The 24765-nt window shown below is 42.9% G+C and overlaps 1 protein-coding gene across 2 annotated transcripts in view; it reads left to right on the forward strand.

The window, feature by feature from the left end:
• DMTF1 (cyclin D binding myb like transcription factor 1) overlaps nucleotides 1-24765 on the forward strand; it is a 75720-nt gene that overhangs the window by 25598 nt on the left and 25357 nt on the right. For both annotated transcript variants that reach the window (XM_060257938.1, XM_060257939.1), the window contains exons 3-10: nucleotides 3232-3354; nucleotides 4404-4498; nucleotides 10276-10390; nucleotides 10835-10911; nucleotides 12551-12708; nucleotides 18679-18711; nucleotides 21194-21303; nucleotides 24504-24732. In XM_060257938.1, coding sequence (XP_060113921.1) covers nucleotides 3232-3354; nucleotides 4404-4498; nucleotides 10276-10390; nucleotides 10835-10911; nucleotides 12551-12708; nucleotides 18679-18711; nucleotides 21194-21303; nucleotides 24504-24732 — 940 coding nt within the window. The remainder of the gene's footprint in view (nucleotides 1-3231; nucleotides 3355-4403; nucleotides 4499-10275; nucleotides 10391-10834; nucleotides 10912-12550; nucleotides 12709-18678; nucleotides 18712-21193; nucleotides 21304-24503; nucleotides 24733-24765) is intronic.

Here is a 24765-nt window from a genome sequence, read left to right on the forward strand (position 1 = left end):
AACATATATACACAACAAGTGCTCTCTTGTGCAGTCTATACAATATCACCTCCACGGACAAAGTGCTTCGCCTAACCACCATCTCACAGGGAGAGACCTGTGTGATGCACACACAGATCATATATAGTCCAAGCAGCCAATCCTGGCCGTGCTGACTCAGCAGATTGCATCACTTGGCTTCTGCCGGCTCAAGCCGGTCTGCTGATCAGGTCACTGTGACCTAGCCTGGCAGCTAGATCACCAGCTGTCATACTGTAGCTGTCAGACTGGGTTTATGTAGATTCTTGCTCCAACAAGGACCTCTGTGTCACGAGCTGGGGCTGAGTCAGGCAAAGTCCAGGGGCGGTCCAAGGTCGGCAACTCGTGAGCAAGGAGGGTCCAAGGCGCCAAAACAGAATCGTAATCCAGGTATCACAGGTCAGAGGTTCAGGAGCCGAAGTCAGGGGGTCCAGAGGTCCAAGCCAAAGTCAGGAATCCAAAAGCCAAAGTCAAGAGCCGGAGTGGATGCTAGGATGTCAGGTATGTGACTAGTTGCTTCCACAAAGCCTCCTCCCAAAGCCCACAGCTATATAGCCCTCTGCTGCCTGTTGCTCATTTGGGCTAATTGCTGTCTCAGAGCAGCAGCCAGGATCCTGCCGAAACTTAAGCATCCTCACACTTAGAAGGGCCAGAATCCTTTCACCACTCAGGGCTCAGGGAGCGTCTTGCTTGTGAGCGTGCCGCCCTCCTCCGATCCCTGAGGTCCTGACGGAGGCGGTCACGCACACGAGCCACCCGAGAGGGCGAGGCAGGGGGGCTTGGATCTTCTTCAGCAGGAGGCAGGGGCACTGGTGCAGGTGGCAGAGGCACAGTTGCTTCTGCAGGCTCTGCAGGCTCGGTTTCTTCTGCAGGGTCCCCAGCACCCATGACACTCTGTCTTTGCTGGATTCAGTTTCAACCCACTCAGCCTTAACCAAGTTGCCACGGCCTGCAGTGCCAGGTCCAGATTCTCTGGGACGCAGCCAGGCCGGCCGTCCATTAGCATACTGGTGACACCCAAGCCCATACAGATGGCAATATAGATGTTAAATAGCATCGGCGAGAGGACTGCTCCCTGAGGCACCCCACAATGTGGTGTGCATCTCTGGGAGGGTTCACCCCCGATTGCCACCCTTTGTCTCCGATCCTCAAGGAAGGAGGAGAGCCATTGAAGGGCCAACCCCCTAACCCCAACATCGGCGAGGCGGCGGGTCAGTAGCCGATGGTCGACCGTGTTGAACGCGGCCGACAGGTCTAACATCATCAGCACCGCCACACCACCTCGATCCAGATGCCGTTGGAGGTCATCCGCCAAGGCGACCAGCACTGTCTCCGTCCCATGGCCCGGGTGAAAGCCGGACTGGCAAGGGTCTAGGATGGAAGCGTCATCCAGAAAACCCTGCAACTGCAGTGCCACTGCCCTCTCTATAATTTTATCTAAAAACGGTAAATTCAAGACCAGTCGGTAGTTTGCCAATTCGGCCGGATCTGCTGTACCTTTTTTCAGGAGGGGACAGACCAGAGCCTCTTTTAAGGATGTTGGAAAGCGCCCCTCCAAGACCATTTCAATCAATGGTCTACAGAATCCAGATCTTAATCCTTTTTTTTAAAATCTTATTTTAGTCCTGGACTGATAGATAAAGATCTTTACCTTAAAGAAAGTCTATTTTTCTTTACACCATTCTCTTCACCTTCAGATGTTTTAATAATCCAAAGAAAGTTGGTATCTTGATGAATTTATGTCACTTTAATGACCCCGGAGACCCTTTGTAGACAATGGAATGCAATTCTTCACCAGGGACTCTTCAAAGTCGAAAAGGAACCCCACTGGGATTCCTCGTCAGCCAAAGTAAATCCCCTCAAAATTCTCCAAGCATGTCTTAGACATTTCCCTCTCTGGAAAATGTAGGCAGCAGGCGTTGGAATCGCCTTTTATGCCCAAAACAAAGGCTCTAGTCGGCTCCTTCTGGAAGAAGCAGGTCAATTCTCCATGATCCAACCCCAAAATATGTTTTGGGTTCTTGGACTGACAAGTCCATGGAGGAAGAACTATCTGAAGAAAGAACTGCTGAAGGAGGTATTCTGCTGAAATTGTTTCTGGACTTGGCACACGTGGTTAAGCCAGATAAAATAGGACTGCTTTTGCACTCACGCCACTCTCACTTTTGTCTTTGCAGCGCGGCTTCCTTCCGATTTCGCACTATCTGCCCCGGGGCTGCAGCAAGTGTCGGCGTTTTCACACAGCAAACAGAAACCGCTAAAAACTAGTTTCTGTTTGCTGCACAAAAACGCTGACGTTTGCTGTAGCCCTGGGGCAGATAGTGTGACATCGGAAAGAAGCTGCGCTGAGAAGATGAATGTGAGAGCAGTGTAAGGTGAGTGCAAAATCGGTCTCTATCTTTGCTGTATCCCGGGGCCCTTTTCTCAAGATTCCCACCTGGTGTTTGTCTACTAAGCAGTATTAACATCTGTGCATATAGTGTTATATTTCATACATTAGAATGAAGAAGAAGAAGAATTGCAGATTTATACCCCGCCCTTCTCTCTGAATCAGAGCGGCTCACAATCTCCTGTATCTTCTCCCCCCACAACAGACACCCTGTGAGGTGGGTGGGGCTGAGAGGACAATCTCTGTGAAAGCTATGGCTAACCCAAGGCCATTCCAGCAGGTGCAAGTAGAGGAGTTGGGAATCAAACTCGGTTCTCCCAGATAAGAGTCCACGCACTTAACCGCTACACCAAACTGGCTATGAATCAATGATATTTGTTTTAAAATAATCTGTTCCTTACTTGCTTAAAATACATATTAGGTTTTCCAGAATCAGTCTCGCTCTAATAAAGCTTAGCTCATCATTAGAAGCCCATTTAATTGTGAATAAAATATTGTTTTTAATATTTTATTCACAATTAAATGGCCTTCTAATGATGAGCTAAGCTTTATTAGAGTGAGACTGTTGTCCCCTGACGGCCTTTGCTTCTGACAACAACATGTTAGCAAGATTGTAATCACTTAGTAAATAAACTTTCCATTGGGCTTTTGGTTGCATTATCATGGGAGACACTTAATGAATGAATGAATGAATGAATGAATGATTGAATGAATGAATGTATTTAATATGCAGTAAACATGTAAGTAGTGGCGAGAAGGCTGAGCAAGCATTCTTTTCTGTATGTCATCTGCAGCATTCTTTCTGTCTTTCTCTCTTTCTCTAGAGGCAGATGGAGTAGATTCTGAAGACAGTATTGAACCTCCACACAAAAGGCTCTGCTTATCATCTGAAGATGACCAGAGTATGGATGACACCAGTCCGTGCATTTCTGTTGTTGCTGTTCCATGTAAGCTTGTCACTATTAATGGAAGCGCTCTGTTACACACTGGGAGCCCAGTCCTAAGGACATTGTAAGAGAGGGGCTTGTGGGAAGGGAACAGGGGCATCAGCTTAGGCCAGCAAGGAAGAAGTGGCAGAGCAGTTACCAGGAAGGAGAATGGGATGCTGGGTAAGGCAAGGCAAGGGAATGAAGAGTTCACCACACTGCTGATCTCAGTTACATGGTGGCAGAAAGACTTGTTAGTTGGAAAGGGGCAGATGTTCCACATTCTGTGTGCATCCTGTACAGTCTCCTGTAAACATTTAACCTGATCAAAAAGAGGCAGGAAGGGGACTAGGTCTATGAAACTAGCCATGAATACAAATGTTGGGTCCAGTGATACCTTTAAGACCAACGAAGTTTTAATTCAAGATGTGAGCTTTTGTGTGCACACACACTTCCTCAGAAGTCCACATGAAAGCTCACACCCTGAATAAAATTCTGTTGGTCTTAAAGGTGCCACTGGACTCAACTTGCCTGCATTTGGTGTGAGATGCTGTGCATGCTGCTTTTTTTGAATTGGTGCTGGTGTCAGTTTACATATCTTGCATTTCACACCAAATGCTTGTGTAAAGGGTTTCCGCCCTCAGTTTTTTTTTTCTTTTGTAACATCTCTCCTGATGAAGCATTGTGGTGAGCTTGAAAGCTCACACTCCATTCTTTGTCATTGTAGTTGGCTCTAATGAAAGCTATTACATAGATTTTGTTTTGGATTTTGCATGTGCTGGTACAGCGGGTTGCTGTTTGTTTGAACTAGAACTCAGCCAGTTTTCCTTTATGTCATCTGTGTTAAGCCCTTTGTTTCACTCTGTGGGAACTGTTCTATACACACACACCAAAAATGTAGGAATTGTTACATGGTTTCTTAATGATTTGAACATGTTTGTTAATTTTCGTTTTGCCACAGTTAATGAAAGATTTTCAGGCTTCTCTTCACATTAGTTTTTTTTAAAGTGTAACACTCATGATAAAGATAAAAATGTTGTATTAATTTTACACTTCTGCATGTTTTGAAGTTTCTGAAAGTGACCAGAGCTTCGAGGTGACCATGACTGCTACTACTGAGGTGGCTGATAATGATCTTAACGAAGGAACTGTTACTCAGATCCAGGTACAGCATCACTTCCAAGTAGTTTTGTGAGAATCTGAACATGTACTTTATATGTTCTCCACTGCATTTTGAAGATAATGTCATTAATGAGTTTGTTAGCCTGGAACCTTTTGATAGTGATTTGCTTGTTTAGTCAACAATTAGAAACAAATACATTAAAATAATCTTTGTGTTTTATGTATTTTTTTTTAATGGAACAATTTAATTGTTGAGATGGGAAACAAATTTTGTGGTGTTTGATAAGAGCACTGTTTATGTGTTGCATCTGTGGTACAACATGTACTGGCTACTCTTCATGTGTAGCCCTCTCTGTTCACTATAGTGGAGCGAGGAGCTCAGAGAATGCAAAGTATACATAAACTGCCATCTTATTGAGAAGAGCATCCATCAGTTAAAATTTCAAGTGAAACTTCAACTATCTTAGCCTCTGTAAAGCTTTTCTTTTTTCTCTGTGTGACTGCTTTATGAATAACCTCTCAGGTTTGCCACTTTCTGGAAATGGAAATTGGTCAGGGAAAGTCATGGAAATTGGTCTGAAGTCGGAAAGTCAGGGAAATTGTGATCTGTTCTTGTGGCAACTGGAATAGAGAAGTAGCAGAATACAAGTAAAACTTAATGATGCCCTTTCCCAACCCCACCTTTTTTTCAGCTCTACCCCCAGCAACCAGCCTAATGTGTTTGTTGAGCTTTGTCCCTGCATGATTTCCAAGGTCTGCCTGTAGCATTTGCAAAGCAAGGCTAGTTTAAACTTTTAGCACTATACAAACTTTAAACATGTTTTCCATCCCTACTTGCTAGTACTGCATTTAACTTACATATAAAGATATGCATGTTTTTGGGTGATGGTTGTGTACGAAATGGTTGTTTTGTCTCCTGCTAAACCCAGCACAGAGTTTCAAAGGAGTTTTGCCACTGTTGGATTTCACAAGACAAGTAGCACTTTTTTTTTTAGAATTTAAATTTTTATTAAGTTTCAGTATGCAGGGATACAGAAGCAAAAAAGGGGAGGGAGGTGAGGGGAGAACAAAACAAATAAAAAAAAGAGAAGCAGTGAGTAAAGCTGTTACATTTCTACTTTCCAAACCTGATCTTAAATTCTTTCTATCTGCAAGTCTTAAATTTTAACCCAATCCAACCATTACATTCTACAGTCTTATTATTTTATTATATATTTTTACTAACTATTAGTTATAATGTAAATCTATACTATTCATCTTTAATCTCCACAAATGAGAAAAGCAAAGAAACCAATCACAAAGTAACACAAAGTATGTTAACCATATTAGGGATATGGTTACCAATCACAAAGTATGTTAACCATATTAGGGATAAGTACTAACTTTAACCATACTAACAATAATCATAAGGAGAGAAGATAAATATAATCTCTTTATCCTTAACACTACCTTAATTATTTCCAACAGAGAAAAAATAAAAATAGCAAAGGACCAATATAGAACCTAACAGATACTACTTTATCTGTTTCAATATCAACAGAATCTATTGCTAAAAAGAAAGAAAAAATAAAAAATAACCAAGAGCAGATCTTTAAAGTTTTTAAATACCTGTGTTGTCTACCTTATTGTAAATTGATCCAAATTAATTAATTAATTAATCGTCTAGATTAAATAATTATTTGTCAAGATTAAGTATTTAAATATTTAACTTCATTAAACTTTTAGGAGACTCATATTACCCTAAAAAAAAATCACACAAATTTAATAACCAGTGACAATTTCATTTCCCATGCTTATTATTTTTACCTAGGTAAAAAAGCATGCAATCTCTATTAACTTGCTCCATCTAACTTTATAAGAAAAAAGCAAAATCCCTAAATAAAAATGGCCTCCTTTCTCTTGTTTATCTTATCCATGGAAAAAAATCATATATCTCTATAAACCACTATTAAATTGACTAGTTTTAAGAATATAGAACCCATAAGCAAAAATAACAAACAGGAAAAAAGCATTCAGAGTCTAAAAGTCTCATTTGCCATTTCAAGATTTCCAATCTGTTTCAATGCTGCATGCCAGTTCCCTTTTGTTAATTCCATGTTAATCAGTTACAAGAAAGAGCTACAGTTTATAATCCCTTCTTTTAAAATTTTTTCCAAGACTTGATCTTCTTGAAGTAGTCAGCCTTTTCTCCCTTTAGCATATATATCCATTTTATTAAACGTGATGGAATCTCCACACCATCATTTCCTCTTGCACGAATTTTAATCAAGCTTGATTTCCGACTCCTTTTTGTAACTGCGCACAATGGCTCCATTGTCTCCATTTTGATTTCTTTCGACTCCTTTCCCACCGGATCTTTCTCCGCCTCTCTCATCTCTGTAGACATCACTGGGATCCCTTCATCATTCCGCTCATGTAGATTTTCAGTTTCACTGTGTTTTAAAATAAAGATTTCCATCTTGTCCTGTATTAACTCTCCTAGCAGAAAGATTTCCTTCTTTAAGGAGGATATGGCAATCATAATATCTTTTTTATCAAGCGCTTCAGGTTGAATCGCCATTTTCTCCGCAATATAACTCAGTCTGATAATCAAAGTTAAAAAGCAACTCAAAGTCCCAGATAGTCTATCTTTCTCAATCTCCTCCTGCCATGAGCTTTCCTCTTACAATTCAGTTGTCATCATTTCAATTCCAATCAGCCATCAAAAGCATTTCTCTTAAAAAACATAGCAGACTTTTGTTCAGACCGTATTAAAATAAAATAATGCTCTCATTATAGTTTAATAATAATATAATAATAAGTTTTTATTTATATCCCGCCCTCCCCACCGGGGCAGGCTCAGGGCGGCTTACAAAGACAAAGTTTGATTAATTGTAAGCCAAATCCATTCAAATGTCCATGCTAAGTCCAAATTTAAGTTATAAAGAGTTCTTAAGTTTGTTCTTTGTCTTTTTGAAGACTTCCTTGGGGGAAAAAGGGGGAGGATATCCTCCTTTTTTTTTAACAGTCCAGATTGGCGTTATAACAGATCATCCATTAATTGATAGTAGTAGAAAGAAAAACTTACTTGCACAATAGCATTTCGGTGATTAAGGTAGAAATATGATATAGTAGAAGCTTGTTGAAGAAGAAAAGCAGTCAGGCGTTCATCTCTTACTGCCATCATGGCGACCGCAACAATGGAGCATCAGGGCAGACAGGAGGAACAGTGTCATGAGCCCTGACGAGGAGGAGCTGGAAGGGTTAACAGACCTGGAAGAGTTGCCAGCCAGTTCCTCAGCTGAACAAACAGCAGTTGGCCCATCAATCATTCTCCAGGCACCAGTGTCAGCTGTTGATGATCAATCTCCTCCAAGCGCTCCTACTTCCATCTCAAGAGTTTGAAGCAGGCTTCAGAAAGAACTTTCAGAGCGAAGACATGAGGCATGCCGATGCTTCAGATCCCTCAGCCCTGAGTTCTAGCAGAGTCACTGCCACCCAGGGAGCAGGCTGATTGAGACTCCCATATAGCTCCCACCCAGGACCTGGTAACCTTGTGGAAGCAACAAGTGTATTCTGGCTTGCATCCACACTCCTTCCTGATCCTGACCTGCTTGATTTCCTTGGCACCCTAACCTTTTGGCTTTTGGACATTGACTTCTGATTCTGGTTTGTGATTCTGCATTGCTGACTTGGCTCCTACTTGACTTCCTGGACTTTGACCTTGGACTAGCTTTGGACTCCGGCCTGCCTGCACCCTGAGAACGTGACAAATAGGGACTGACCGCTGCTGTTTCCCTGGCTCCTGTAGAGCCCCTTGCTGTTGGAAGAGAGATACCACAGCTGTGGCACTCCCCCTACTGTCCAGTTCGGGGGGTCGCCGAGAGCGACCTTCGCACACCCCACCGAGCTCAAGATGCCAGAACCCGGAAGAGGGACAAGTAGCACTTTCTACTCTACTTTCTACTCTGCACCATGCAAAGTAAATTTTGCAAATGTGATTGCTTGTGCCTACTGGAGTTTAAAGAGTACCAGCTCTCTCACTCTCTTTCCTGACTTCTCCCATGCATAAAGGTTGCAAATGAGGGTTGTCTGCTTCTCTAGACTGCAGAAACTCCACCTCCTTTCTTGCTGCTGATCTGTTCATTACACTTTCTGCGACCAGAAAGTGAAAGTGAAACTTTCCTAGCTTTGAAAAGTTCCTACTTGTTAGTATTCAGAATTTACTTGAATTGAAGTTTATATCTTGGTGTAATTTTTGGTGCAGTTGCAAAACAGATGTTGCTGCAGTTAATGTTGAAAGAAGCTGATATTAAATCTCTTACTTTGACAAATATTTTTGCAGTTGAGACGTGTAGTTGTAGAGTGGAACATTTCATTCAGCCTTGCATTAATTCAACATGACCTATTCATTTTTTAACTTGTGGTTATATTTGAATGGTGGTCAGAGAAATTGACAAATGTTGGTTAGGGAAATGAAAAATAAAAATTTAGTGGCAACCCTGCCTCTGTAAAAGTACTTCTCTGTAGTGTTGTGAGGAGCTGTGTGTTATGCTGCCTCTTTGCCTCTTCCTTATTTTTGCAGCCACCAAAGGCTCTTGCCTTATGATTCTTAGATGGACCCAAAGAACAGGATGGCTTAGTTGTATATCGGTAGAATGAAAGAACGGTCAGCACATGGGGGTGGCTCTGAGGTAAAGGGAAAGGAAAGGTCCCCTGTGCAAGCACCAGTTGTTTCTGACTCTGGAGTGACATTGCTTTCACGGCGGACTTTTTACGGGGTGGTTTGCCATTGCCTTCCCCAGTCATCTACACTTTCCCCTCAGCAAACTTTTACCGACCTCGGAAGGATGGAAGGCTGAGTCAACCTCGAGCCGGCTACCTGAAAACCCAGCTTCCACCAGGGATCGAACTCAGGTCGTGAGCAGAGCTTAGGACTGCAGTACTGCAGCTTTAACACTCTGCGCCACAGGGCTCTGAGGTAAAAGGGGATGCTTCATTCTAAAATAGATTTTTTTTAGAAAAACATGAGTAGAGTGTATTTATAAGTAAAGCAGTGTGACCATTTCTGTATGGTTAATAAGCATATTGGTTCCTTAAATCGACCTAGCCACACAGGCTTATTTTCTCACTTGGCACTTATATAACTTCCACACAGCTTTATTTCTCAGCTTGCTACCCAGGCTAATAATTCCACACAGAGTTATTTTTTTCACTTGCGACTTAGATTCATAACTTTCATAAAACTTAATTTCCTAACTTGTCATCCAGGCTAATAACTTCCACACAACACAGATTTCTCTCACACTTTACAGCACTTCACTCAAGCGCCTTCCTCTAAACACACACACTAAGCTTCTCTCTGAAGCTCCTGGTCAACTCTGATTCTGAGAGTACAGCTATTATCCAATCTTAACACATTTCACTCACTCACCCACCCAGCCCTGCTCTTTCTTACATTGCAGGCCTACATTTTACATCACAGCAACATACGTTTAAAACTCCACATTAAAACGTAGAAATAAAATGAAGACACACAGTTAACACAGCAAAACACCACACCAACTTTTTCAGATTTTGCCATGAATACCAAACATGCAGAGATCATGCAAGGGCTATGGCATGGTCTTGGTCTACAGAAAAGCACAGCACTGTCAGGTGGTGCCAACTAAGGAAATAATCTCGCTTTTGTGTTCCTGCATCCTGCAATCTTAGATATTATTCTGATCGAATTCCAAATAGTCACTGCAGTAGTGACTGGATCCATAGTTCACGCTAGTTAAGTTCTGCTTGTTAGTTGATATTTGATTGCAGACTTCCATTTCAATTTTTCTTTCTCAGATTCTCCAGAATGAACAACTGGATGAAATCTCTTCTCTAAGCAATGAAGAAGTATCAGCAGTTAGTCAGGCTTGGTTTACAACCAAAGAAGATAAGGATTCTCTCACAAACAAAGGTAAGTTGCTTTATGTCTTTCTCTGTGAGTACAGTTTATTATTATTTGAGAGCATTTAAGAGCACTGTCCAGTTCTAAAAGGATAATTTTAGTGTGTGAGTTATATGGGAAGCAATCCTAATCAGGTCTGCTCAGAAGTAAGCCTCATGTTTTTCAGTGGTACTTATTTCCAGAAACTGTCCTTAGGCATAGTGTAATATTTTGAAAGTGTTCTGTAATTAATAAAGTACCAGTGATTGTTCATTGATTCAGGACCATAAATGTGAATCTATTATCCATTAGAATTAGTTGGAAAAACAATAGGGGAACTGGTGCTGTGCATCTCTTTGCATTGCCCCAAATTAAGCCCTTAATATTTCTTGTCTTGGTTGATTAGGAAAGATTGATATCTTGGCTGCTTGGGGGAGTATCATTTGTATGACAGTTTCTTTTCTGCTTTTTAAGGCCATAAATGGAAGCAGGGAATGTGGTCGAAGGAAGAAATTGACATTTTGATGAGTAACATTGAGCGTTACTTAAAGGTCTGTGTGATGCAGTCAATTGGCCTGCTGGTTTTAGTGGTCAGTCTCTTTTGTGTTACATGTTTTGTATAAACAATTTTAATTAGTAACATATGGTAGTAGAACTATATCTACAACTTATAAAAAGCTTAAGATAAAAAAAACATCATTCTACCCCACATCTTACTTTTCTCCCACCCCTCCCCCCAATAGTTGACCCCCGCCAGTGTTATTTTTTTTAAAAAAAAAACAGATATTAAAGGTACCTTTAACTATCAAGAAAAAACAACAATTGATTAAGAAAAAGATCCCCCCTTCAAAAGTTATATTCTTGTCTTAAAGGTCTTAATCTTCAAAAATTGTCCAATGTCCTTTTATTTTCCACTCTTTTTCTACATATCTTCTGAATTTCTTCCACTCCCGATTAAAAAGTTCTAAATCGCAGTCTCTTAGTTTTCTTGTTAGCTTGTCCATTTCACTCCATGACATAACTTTTATAGTCCAGTCCCATTTTTCTGGTATTTTTTCTTGCTTCCACAACTGTGCATACAATGTCCTAGCAGCTGAGAGCAAGTACCATATTAAAGTTCTATCTTCTTTTGGAAATTTTTCCATTTGTAATCCCAGCAGAAAAGTCTCTGCTTCTTTGTTTTAATTTTCTTAGCAAAATTTGTAAAACAGCTCTGCTTTTGGCCAGTCTTCAGTGCCTTTGAAACTACAGTATAAAAATTGCATAAATGTTTACTCTGTGGGGTATGGCTTTCCCTGTTCCACCTTCTTGCTATAGTTTCATGATTTTCCCCAAGGCTGCTCACTGAAGGTCAGGGTCTCGGGAGTAGGGCAGATGTGGTATACAGCAGGCAGGGAGAGCTAGCAGCAGGCAGGCAGAATTAGCACTTGTGGCTGCAATGGGCAGGGAGAACTAGCAGAAAAGCTGTTCCCCTTGCACAAGTAGAAATTCTCTACTCTTCATGCCGTGTCAGTTTTGGTCCAAGCATTTATTTGCAGTAAGGTCCATTCGCTATCAATTTCCTTATTCTAAAGGCATATATTAAAAAATTATACTTAAAGTATTGAGCATAGCTACCTGGAAGAGAAACCAATGGAGGAGGGTTACAGGCTGTCTTTTGCTCTTTTCATAGAAACAGCTCTAGTAAATATTTTTTCTTTTCCATGTATTTATTTATTTCATCCAAATTTGGTATCTCTTTAAATTCATTTTGCTATTCTGAATTTTATTGGGTTTTTAAATTATTACTACCAAGCTCTCAGTACTGAACAGAAATCACACATTTCAATATATAGTTGATTCCTTGAATAAGTGAGATTTAAAGATTGGCAAAAAGTAGGGAACCATATTGCTTCACAGCAGACTTAAACAACCCCTCCCTCAAAATAAAACCTTTTATTAAGACCAACCAAAGTAAGGCACAGTGGATTATATGTCCCTTCTTTTATTGACTAAATTCTGGTACTGCCAAAATAACCTCTCCTTCAATATTTCTAGGCTCAGTGGTACTGTTGTCCACATTTTTAAGGAAAAAAAGGGGAGCATAGTTTTTGTGATATACTTTTTGCAGAATTTTGCAACAATGGATTGTTTGACTGGTTTTTAAAAGTTGGGAAACTTAAATTGTTATCCAAATCTTAATGTGACTAGGCACGTGGAATAAAAGATGCCACAGAAATAATCTTTGAGATGTCAAAAGATGAAAGGAAGGATTTCTACAGGACCATTGCATGGGGTCTGAATCGGCCTCTCTTTGCTGTTTATAGACGAGTCCTCCGTATGTACGACGACCGGAACCACGTTGGCAAGTATGAAAACCTTTTAACATTTGACCAAAGCTGTCTAGCATGCTATTTCTAAATGCTGGTTTGCCCATACCTCTCTTCTCCGCCCCCCTCCCTTTTTCTCATTCCTCACTTCTCCTCCCCCCCCCATGGGTGCATAATAAAACCTTCTCTTCACAGGATGTGTAGAGTAACCTTGTATTAAACAGTGTAAAGTGCCTCTTCCCCACATTCACACCGCCATGCCTTATCAGCTAGCAGGGAATGTGTGAGAAATGGAGATGTGAGCATTCCTTAGTCATAAAGAGATAGTAGGAAGTATCCTTTGAACCTTCATCCCCATTTGCATCTTTATGTTATTCTTTTGAAGTTATCTGCAACCCTGCCTTTTGAACTAGCCTATAAGACACTATGCAACTGTATATCCAGTATTACTTCCAATGTATCTGTCTTCGGAGCAAGTCATAGAGTTTCAATAGAACAAGTCTTTGATTCAAAACAAAAGCTTGATTATTTCGAAATATCGATGCTTGACAAAAGCAGTATGGTTAAGGTTGTAAGTGGCTTTCTGTTGCTTTGAACTAATTCTGTTGTTGTTCAACCTGAAAGTCAAAGCAGAAGATTACACACACACACTTGATGCAAATACCTGCAAGTTGATAAGAAGACGGAGAGATTGAATTTTTGCCTTCACTCGGAGCCTCAAAATGGTTCACAATCTCCATTCCCTTCCTCTCCCCACAACAAACACCCTGTGGAGCTAAGAGAGTTCTGAGAGAACTGCTCTTGAGAGAGCAGCTCTTTCAAGAACTGTGACCGACTCAAGATCACTCAGCAGGTGCATGTGAGGAGCGGGGAATCAAACCCAGTTCTTCCAGATAAGAGTCCACACATTTTACCACCACACCAAACTGGCACTCATAACTTATGATAGTTAGTGAGGTCATGCTTAGAAATCATCAGTGGTAGTTAGTTGTGGGAGCACCCAGGAGAGAATCTCAGTTAATATTTGGATATGCAGTTTCCTTTTGGGTAAGTGAGTAGATGCCAATACAGCCTTTGCACTGGTTCCATTGAGGAATGAACAGTCCTTCGCTAAGAACACTTTCCTGGGAGTAGGCCCCACTTGAGTGAGCTTCTAAGCACACCTGCTTAGGATTGCTCTTTATGGCTTCTGGAATGTAAGCTCTGCTTGGAGTCTGCTTGTGGGATGGAGCTTATTTCCCAATGGTCACCATAGCATACAGGACATCATGTGGTGTACACCCATGTATGGTATGGCTTTGTGTCTGAATTCCTTGTCCACATCTCTCACCCTCCACGTTTTGGGTGACAGACAGACCAAAGGTAGATTCTGGCTTGCCTTTGAGAGCTCTGTGGGTGGGTGCACAAGCCCAAATCTGTTTCTCATGCCTTACCATGTGAGGGCATGTTTTATATCCATCCCTGCATTTCAAGATGGGCCCTTTTGGCATTCTTTCTCATACTCAATGAAACTAATTCTTGTTGGTTTCTTTCTTCCAGAAAAAACAACCATGTGGGATCATGGTTCACATACCATGAAATACAGACAAACACTGATATGCCAGCTAACACATTTAGTAAAACTTGCTCTCTACAAAAGGCTTGAAAACTAATTCTGCCACAAAAATTCAGAAGGCTTTTGCATCTGGATAGAGAAGAGGTTAAGGACTGGCTTGCTTCCAGTATTCATACTGAATTGTAACAAGAGGCTGATAACTTTGAAGTAAATAGGAATACTCCTGAGAAAGACATGGACAAAATGAGCCTATATCCAGTTGCTCTTTGGATGGACTTTTCTCTGTATTATTGTAAGGTTGTACTTCTTTATAATGTGGCAAGAGATTTGTAAAAAAGTTCTTGTAAAAAAGTTTTACTAAATGTGTTAGCCAGCATATAGTAAGTGTTTGTTGTTTCTTTCTTTATGTTATTTGTCTGTTCTATTCTTAAAACCTATCCAAATGGTTTCATAAAGTCTTTTTTTTTTTTTTGCAGATGATGTTTCTGAATGTAATATAGATGAGATTAATGTCAGATGCTCAGCATTAGGGATGTGCATTTGGTTTGGCCGAACTGCATAGACCACCAAATCACCCCTGATTTGGAAGTATACGGCACCGTATACTTCCGATTCCATTTTCAGGCCATTAAACGGAAGCCATATATGGCTCCCCATATACTTCCGTATAGATATTCAGAAGTATACGGAAGTCAATGGAAAAGGCGGGAAAGGAGCTTCTGCAGCCTCAGGGGAGCTGCTTGCTTCCTTTCCCGCCTTTGGAAGCCTTTTCCCGCCTCTTCCATAGCCTTCCTGGGATCAGGGAGGGAGGGGGAGAGGTGCTGCAGCAGCCAATCCAAAGCATGCATTTGCAAAATGCATTGCAAATGCATGCTTTGAAGAACTTTTGTGTAGCTGATGGCTAGGCTAATCCTTCAGCCATCAGCTACATTGTTGTTCTTTTGTTCTTTTGTTTACTTGGGTATCCAAGTAAAAAGTGTTCTCTGGGCAATCACAGAGCAGTGCTATTTTTTGAAACTGCTCTGTGTAGGGTCAGAGTGTGCCTGGCTGGACTCCATTCCATTGCTGTTGTGTTTTGTATTGGTGTGAGAGAGAGAGATTGTGCTGCGCTGGCCCTTGGCCTCAGCTGCTGCTGCTCTCTCTCAGCCTTTCTGACCTGCCTGGAGTAGAGAAGACGTCTAAGGTAAGACAGTCTTGGGGTTCTTGTTTTTATTTTAGTTAGTAAAAGGACTTTTTAAGACTCAGAATCCCTTTAGTTATCAAGTTTTGGGTGGGTGAATACTGGGTAGCTTTTTTGGGTTTAGGGGGTTCTGCTGGGTGTGGGGGCCTGGGGTGGGGGTGGGGGGTTTGCCAATTTGCCCGTATCTTCCTTTAGTGAGAGGACTTTTTAAAGTGCAGTGTCCTTTTACTTTTCTTGATTTGGGTGGCTTGGATTTCTTGGGGTTAGAAAGTTAAATTTTTACTGCTTTAAAAGGATTCTGTGTTTGATTTGTTGCTGTTGTGTTGTGCTGCTGCTGTTCCTTTTCTCTTCTGGTTCTTGGGGGGGGGCTGTTTGGCCTAATTTTTATTGTTTAAAAGGGCACTTTTTTAACAGTTGAGTTTCTTGGCCTTCTCCTGTTGTCCCTTTTCCTGGTTCTGGTTTGGGGGGGGGAAGCTGGCAGCTGGGTGAGAGACCCAGAACCAGCAGGCTTGTTGTGCTTGGCCAGCTCTCCCCGTGTTGTTTGGGGCAGGGCTGGAGAGCTGGCATCTGTAGATTGTGTGTTCTGTGGCAGGGAAGCTGGCACCTGGGTGAGAGACCCAGAACCAGCAGGCTTGTTGTGCTTGGCCAGCTCTCCCCGTGTTGTTTGGGGCAGGGCTGGAGAGCTGGCATCTGGGTTTGCTGCAGCCAGGTCTGCAGAGCAGACCTTGAGCAGATTGTGTTTTGTGTGGCAGTGACGTTGGCAACTGGGTTTATATTGGTTCCAGGCCTGCAGGGTTCATAGAGTAGATAGAGGGATGTAGTGCATTTGGGTCCTATAGAGATTCTCTGGTGTGAAGTTAGGTTTGGCTTTGGGTGCCCCAGGAATTGGACCCCCGGTCCAATTTTTTTTTTTTTGGCCTTGTGGGTTTTGTGTGGGACAGTGCCCTGAAGCTGCACAGCAGTTTGGGGGGCTCTCCTCAAAACCTCCTGCTCCCCAGAACCACTTTTCCCACAACAATTACAGTGAGGAAGTGGCTCTAATTGGTTTTTTCTCACCATTGGGAGCAGTGTTCCTTTTGGGGTGCCCACTAATGGGTGCAGTCTTTTTGGGCCAGGGGGGTTTCTTGCTGGGGAGTCCCCTGAAGCTGCCCTGCAGTTTGGGGGCCTCTCCCTCAACCCCCCCTCTGGCCAGAGCCACTTTCCCCACAGCAATTATAGTGGAGAAAGTGGCTAATTGGGCTTTCACCATCATTGGTGGCAGTGGGCCTTTTGGGGAGCCCAAAGACATGGAGCCCCTGGCCCAATCTTTTTGGGACTTGGGGGTTTTATAGGGAAGAGTTCCCTACGGGTTCCCTGCAGTTTTTGGGGCTCTTCCTCAAACCCCCTGCCCCCCAGTAGCCTCTAATTATGCCCTATGTTGCCATTGATTTCAATGGCCCATAGGGTATAATGGTGGGATAGGGGCACCCTCTTTGGTGCCCCTGGAATGGGACCCCCTGGCCCAATCTTTTTGGGACTTGGAGGGTTTGTAGGGGAGAGTCCCTTGAAGGTCCCCTGCAAATTTGGGGGCTCTCCCTCAAACCCCCTCCCCTCCAGGCGGCTTCCAATATACCCTATTTTGCCATTGATTTCAATGGCCATAGGGTGTAATGGGGCCGTATATTCGGAAATAGCCGCACATCTACCGTATTTGCGGCTATTCCGAGTACGGTAATAGGAAATACATGGTATTCCGTATCTTTTTGGCCCCGTATATTTCCGAATCCGTGTAATTCCGAATTTTTTTTTTTTTTTGCACACCCCTACTCAGCATGATGGTTAAGGCATTACTGAATGAGAACAGTCTGGCCAGGGACAAAGTACTGGCTTGTAGGTCTCCACATCAGACCATTAGCAATGCCCGTTCAGATGTTAACAGAATTTATCCTGGAAGGCCAGTTTGGTGTAGTGGTTAAGTGTGCAGACTCTTATCTGGGAGAACCGGGTTTGATTCCCCACTCCTCCACTTGCACCTGCTGGAATGGCCTTGGGTCGGCCAGAGCTCTCTTATCTGGGAGAACCGGGTTTGATTTCCCCCTCCTCCACTTGCAGCTGCTGGAATGGCCTTGAGCCAGCCAGAGCTCTCTTATCTGGGAGAACCGGGTTTGATTCCCGTGCTGGAATGGCCTTGGGTCAGCCATAGCTCTCTTATCTGGGAGAACCGGGCTTGATTCCCCACTCCTCCACTTGCACCTGCTGGAATGGCCTTGGGTCAGTCAGAGCTCTCTTCTCTGGGAGAAGCGGGTTGGATTCCCCCCTCCTCCACTTGCAGCTGCTGGAATGGCCTTGGGTCAGCCAGAGCTCTCTTATCTGGGAGAACCGGGCTTGATTCCCCACTTCTCCACTTGCACCTGCTGGAATGGCCTTGGGTCAGCCATAGCAGAGGTTGTCCTTGAAAGGGCAGCTGCTGTGAGAGCCCTCTCAACCCTACCCACCTCACAGGGTGTTTGTTGTGGGGGAGAAAGATAAAGGAAATTGTGAGCTGCTCTGAGACTCTTGAGTGGAGGGCGGAATATAAATCCAGTGTCGTCGTCTTCTTCTCGCACAGAAATATCTGCAGAGTTGTTAGCATTGCTACTCTCATGAGGGGGCTGCCCAGTTATTTTGGCTATGCTCCTAAACAATGTTCATGTGTGTGTCCCACGTCACTGAATGTACTAGGCCAGGGGTGGCCAATGGTAGCTCTCCAGATGTTTTTGCCTACAACTCCCATCAGCCCCAGCCAGCATGGCCAATGGCTGGGGCTGATGGGAGTTATAGGCAAAAAAACATCTGTAGAGCTACCGTTGGCCACCCCTGTACTAGGCTACTTGTAATAGTCTAGCTGCATCTTCCTGGCCAGCTGTGACTCTTGCCCTGCTCCCCCCCTCCCCAGGGTGCTCTGCACAGTGGCATTTCCATGCCTAACGGCATGCAGCCCATTCTTGACAAGGCCATGCTTTTGCCCATTTTGTCTCCCAGCTAGGCAGTAATAGTGGCAACTGCCCAAGGGTGCCCTCTCCTTAAAATTGAGGATGACCATTAGCATGTAGTGTTGCTAATTTGCCAGTACAATATATTGTACTGGGAGGTTTCCTTGATTTTGAAAATAATTGTTGTCTTAATGTTATTGTGAATATTAGCATATTATCATGCCATAGGGGCATGCTACATACAGTGCTGACTGAGGGATGGGAGATCTTAAGAAATGAATTATATACATTGTTAATTAATATCCTCATTGTATATTTCACAGATATACGCCTGAAGAAATTGAAAAACTGAAGGAGTGAGTTTTATTTCCCATTAAATTGCGTAAGCAGTTCAGAGGAGTATTCAGATGCCTTTCTTGAAACTTGTTTCAGTTTTTGGCTGACAACTGGAGGCCCATGAATTGAATCTGGGGCTTGAATCTCTTGTTCCTCCCTCTCCCTCCCTTCTCACCACTGCTTCTCAAGCTGTTCTTGTTGACAAGCCACTCTGCCCATGCCCTTCTTAATACCCGTCTCAAGACAACGAGAGACAGGGCCTTCTCTACAACGGCCCCTATGTGGTGGAACCAGCTACCGGAAGAGGTGAGGGCCCTGCGGGATCTTACTCAGTTCCGCAGGGCCTGTAAGACGACCCTCTTCCGGTTAGCCTATGCCTGACTGGAGAAATGTAGCTTTCTAGATTTCTGTGATTACTGTATAGTTAATACTAATTTTAAGGTTTTTAGGTTTTTAAATGCTGGATTTTAAATGTTATTACTTTATCCCGATTTTATTGTTCTGTTGGTTGTTGTAAGCCGCCCTGAGCCACTCGTGGGAAGGGTGGGATATAAATTCCGGAATAAATAAATAAAATAAATAGGAGGGACAGCGGCTGGAGTGAGGAAGAGGTGCTGGGCTTGAGAGCCAAGTGAGGGTATGCCTCTGCTTGAGAACTGCTCTAAAAACTCTACAGGCTAAATCTGCAAGTTCTACCAGTTTCCCCTTCCTGCTACAGATCCATTCATGTAATTCCTTGTGGTCCCCTGTCTCCTTGAGCAGCACTGCTTGTGGAGATCAGTGGGCTACACTGGGAATGGAAGGCAGGAAGATTCCATTCTGCCAATTTAGCCTGGGTCCAGTCTGGAGGGGGGGTTGGGATCAGAGCAATGCAGGGAAATTCTCAGTTGCTTATTTCAGGTATTTGTATGTGTTGTCAGGAGCACAGAGTTCTGATTACTAGGCCTGAATCTCAGCTTTTCTCTGAAGGGCTTAGTGAACATGGTTCTCTCTTTATAACCTCACAACAACTTTGTGAAGTAGGCTAGGAGAGTGAGGATTTGAACCTATAATTCCGTGGTCCTAATCTGACCTACCAACCCCTACACCATTATGGTTTTATTTTTTTTAAAAAAGTCGTAATTTAAGCTACTTTGTGAAGCGGAGGTAGGCCTTTTTGTTACAGCAGACTTTCATAACATTCCTCTCTGCTCTGTGCAAAGTGGCCTTCACATAAAATCTATGATATTTCTCAGGGAATGGTAATTACTCTAGCCCCAGGTGGGCAGCTGCATTGGTCTGAAGCGGTAGAGCACAGTAGGAGTCGAGTAGCACTTTAAGACCAACAAAGTTTTATTCAGAACGGAAGCTCTAAGCACACTTCTTCAGATTAGGAATGAGGTACAGTGAGCAGAGCTACACATAGCTGGTGGGAAGTGGTTTCAAATGCAAAGTGGTACAAAGTTGAAATCCAATGGCAGAATAGCAAAATTGATAAATTTAGAAAACCTTTGATCTGGGTAGCATTGACGTTGGAAACCAGTAAAACAGTAACATGTCGGAATGTGAGAATGTTTGTTAATTTTTCTATTGTTAGTAAGCCTGGACCAAAAGGAGGACATTTCTTTCTCAGAATTTTTCCCATGCAACTAATTTACCTTTTAACATGTAACATACATATAAACATCATTGTAGTTTGCCATAGGAAAAAATACATTAAAATATAGTGGAAGATGAGTTTAGTATATGTAATGAGATAAACAGCCAATACCCATTATTTGAGTATGTCAATACAAAAAACATTCTGATACACTATTCTGATACATGCTGTGGATCTGTAGCTATACTTGATGAAAGTGGGTTTAGCATATATAATGAGATAAGAAACCAATGTCCCTGTTCAGTCCTGGGGAGGTGTTTGTTCCAAGTTTCATAATAATTTACAATTCAGCAATTTCCCTCTCCATCCTGTTCTTGAAGTTCCTTTGCATTAAAACAGCAACTTTGAGGTCACCCATTGAATGTTCTGGAAAGTTAAAGTGTTCCCCCACAGGTTTCTCAGTTTTGTAATGCTCTATCCCTAATCACCTATTTCAGGGAACACACATACAACCTGCATGTATGTGCATGCTCCTGTTTGTAAGAAACAGCCAATGCATAGTCGCTTTCCAAATTAAACTGGGGACCAGTAGCGGGATATATGTGGGGTTTCAATTACATATTCAGCTGTACATGTGTTGAGCGTAACATGAGAATTACTCAATGCACATAGGAAGTACTGTCAAATGTACACAGTACACATTTTGTATGTGCATTCACTGTAATTTGTGAATAGGGCTTCTTTCTCTCTGAAAGATCTTAGTCCAGTCAACTAAACCTGCACAGTTGGCATGAAGTCATCACTAAGAGAAGAATTTTGGAATAGTGTCTGGACTTTCTTTATTCACTTTTACCAAAGATACTTCTGTTGCCTCTGACTGACAAGAAATTGGCACCAAGTGCTCACATCCTTTTCCCATTTAGGCTAAGGATTAAGCATGGCAACGACTGGGCAACCATAGGAGCTGCCCTTGGCAGAAGTGCTTCTTCTGTGAAAGACCGATGCAGGCTGATGAAGGATACCTGCAACACAGGTATACATGCTGAAATAGACAGTGTTACAACTTCTCTTTTAATTTGTGTGTAATGCTGCCACCAGGAGTTTAATTCCAAACACTTTATTTAACATTTCCCAACAGAATAGTGTCCAAGCTCTAAGGCTTCTTTGTTGGATTATGTGGCCCTGAAAATGAGACTCTGATAATTTAATATAATTGGACTCCAGTATAATATAAAACTTTATTTGTACAATAAGCATGTTGGTTTCAAGATGTTTATAGCTTACTTCTTTAGTGAATAGTTTCTGACTAAGGTGTCACTCTTTCACTTCACACACTCCTCACTCTCAAATTCTCCTTTCTCTTCTTAACTCAACTTTCTGACAGCTTCTGTCTCTCACTCTCCTATAATATTCTGACGATATTAGGTTTCGGCCCTCTATCTAGCCCCTAATATGTCCTCTAAAATATTGTTTTTCTTCCTTAGAATTTTAATGCCTTTCATAGCATTAGTATGGGATTCTAATAAGAAGACTGCTTCTCAGACTCTGATTGACCACAGCTATTAACTGCTGTCACTCTGCGGAGTGTTCACTGCTGATTGACTTCTCTCTCTCATGATGCATACTTCTAGCTCTGCCCACACTCTCCCAGTCACCAACCAATCACCTCACTCATTCCCCCTCTTTCACCCCCCTTTCTCTACTGCAACTTACCAACTATTAAAGGAACACACATAAATTCAAATCATTACAACAGGTAACATCTAGTTAAGTCTGTAAACATTATAAACAGTTTCAGGGAAGTAGCTCGGGATTATTTTTAAAATATATTTTCTTTACTAAAAATTAATTCTGGTGTTAGACTAGAGAACTTTCTATGTGATGACAGTGAATGTTTATCATTAGGAGGGGCTTGGAAGGCAGAAAGAAGCCCTTTGTATTTCAGGTATTCCTCAAAGCTATGTCTAGGATCAGTCCCACACACCAACTGTTACCTATATTCTTTAGCTGACCTTGATAAGGCAAAAGCATTATTTCATCTTCAGTGTCTTACACTGGTGGTTTTTGGGGAGCTGTCCTTAGTAACTCCAAAATCAATCTTGAGTCAGTGTTTCCTTCGTAGTATGGTCTGTACCATAAAACCTTTCCCTTACAGCTGGGAATCTCCCATCTTGTTGTACCTGCGTGCACTTGGGGATTCTGAGAGCAGATAGAGTGTGCAACAACAACAGGGTTGTCACCGGGGGAGAAGAGTGGGGCCAATCCGAACATGGCTGCCATGCGGACTGGGTCCACTCACAAAACATCTTCGTCATTATTATTATTGTTGTAGTTGTTATTGTTATTATTCTTATTGAATTGCTTATTCCTGGTGCAAGGTTCTAGGTGATTTACAGACAATAAAAACAGTTTAAAGCAAAACCAAAACCAACTACATTTCAGATAGTGGTGAACTCCACTCTGGACTGCTCCGTAGACTCACCAGCAGGCGAGAAGTGGGCTGAACAAAGATGGAGGAGTGAAGAGGAGGGTGCTTGCTATGATGGTACCGTCACTGTCCTCAACCAAAAGCCTGGCAGAACATCTCTGCCTTACAGGCCCTGCAGAATTGCATCAAGTCCCACAGGGCTCTGGTGGTATTTGGCAGAGAAAAAGCCTGGTTCTAGTTGAGGACAGCCAGATATCTTTGGGGCCAGGGATCACCAGTAGGTTGTTCTCAGTAGAGCGCAGCAGTCTTTTGGGGACATGCCAGAGGAAGCGGTCCCAAAGATGTGCAGGTCCCAGAATGCTCAAGGCCTTCAAAGTCAAAACCTTGAATCTGACTCAGTATTCCACTGGGAGTCAGTGTAGCTGACGCAGCACAGGTTGTATACGTGCTGTCTATGGCATTCCCATCAGGACTTGTGCTGCTGCATTCTGGACCAGCTGGAGCTTCTGGGTCAGTTTCAAGGGCAGACCAGAGTAGAACAAGTTACAGTAGCCTATCCTCAAGATGACTGCTGCATGGATTACAGTGGCTAGGTCAGTGCATGACAGGAAAGGGCCAGTTGTCTGGCTTGGTGTAGATGGAAAAATGTCAGTCTAGCAATATTTATGACATGGGTCTCCATGGTCAGGGGGCATCCAGGATCATGCCCAGATTCTTGATGGATGATGCTGGTACCATTGGGGGAAGTCTGTGACCAAATTCCGAGGCATGTGCGCACGCACGCACACACACCCACACACACCCAGCCACAGAACCTCCATCTTTTCTGGATTCAGTCTCACCCTCTTTTTTAGCCATTCCACCGCAGCCCCCAAACCTTTGGCCAAATTATCAGGGGCAGTATCTGGGTGGCCATCGAAAAACAGTTATAACTGGGTGTCATAACATTGGGGAGAGGATTACCCCCCTGGGGAACCCCACATATCAGGGGGTGCCCAGATAACACCATCTTCCCTAACACCACCTCAGCCAAGCATCTACTTTGTTGGAGGCAGCTGTTTCCAAATAGGTGCTCTTGCAGACTCAAGGGTGATACCACTTAGGCACTTAAAAACAAACAAACCTCCAGTGAGATCAAAAAGTTAGCTCTTTGCTTTGGGGAAGGAGTATGTGGACACTGGAAAACATATTGGTGGCTGCTGTGGTATTTAATAAATGACATGATGGGGATCACTGGGATTTGAACTAGACTCATAACATGGAAAGCGGACATGGGGTATACCTGCTTCCCACATGATCCCCCGGCCCTCAACAACAGAGGAGTAGCCGCAACTCTAATGTAAAGGCAATCTGTGAACTGTGTCCAAAAGAATCCAACAGGCTAAAAGTCGATTGTATTTATTCTGTGTATGTATCTTGGTATTAGCTGTCTCCCATTTTACCTCTCCTCACAGTATTAAAAGAACTTTATGCATGCTGGTGAATCAGCAGCTCTAGAAAGTTGGCTGCATTTTCAGTTGTGGCCATATTTGCTAGATATTGTATATTCTTGTATCAGGATTTTAAAATACCGGGGGGGGGGGGTACTCCATACAAGATTAGAGATTTTAAACAGTTGAAAGGTGTAGGTGAGTTGCTGAAGCCTAAAATCAATAAATATATAAATGCATAAAATAAAAATTGAGAGACAAACAGGGTATACCTGCCAGATCACACCAGCACAAAACTTTGCACCTAGGTCTTGACGACTCTGACTTTTCTGTCTTCTGGGGCCTGTGTTGTTACTTGGCCTTCTCTGATTTCAGGAAAATGGACAGAAGAAGAAGAAAAGAGGCTGGCTGAAGTGGTCCATGAATTGACCAGCACGGAGCCTGGGGACATCGTCACGCAAGGTGTGTCTTGGGCTGCTGTGGCGGAACGGGTTGGGACCAGGTCTGAGAAGCAGTGCCGCTCCAAGTGGCTGAACTACTTGAACTGGAAGCAGAGCGGAGGCACAGAATGGACCAAGGAAGACGAAATCAACCTTATCCTGAGGTTTGTTTGGGCTGCTTGTCCTGAAAGGATCAG

Source organism: Heteronotia binoei, chromosome 17, assembly GCF_032191835.1.
Source record: "Heteronotia binoei isolate CCM8104 ecotype False Entrance Well chromosome 17, APGP_CSIRO_Hbin_v1, whole genome shotgun sequence".
NCBI lineage: Eukaryota > Metazoa > Chordata > Lepidosauria > Squamata > Gekkonidae > Heteronotia > Heteronotia binoei.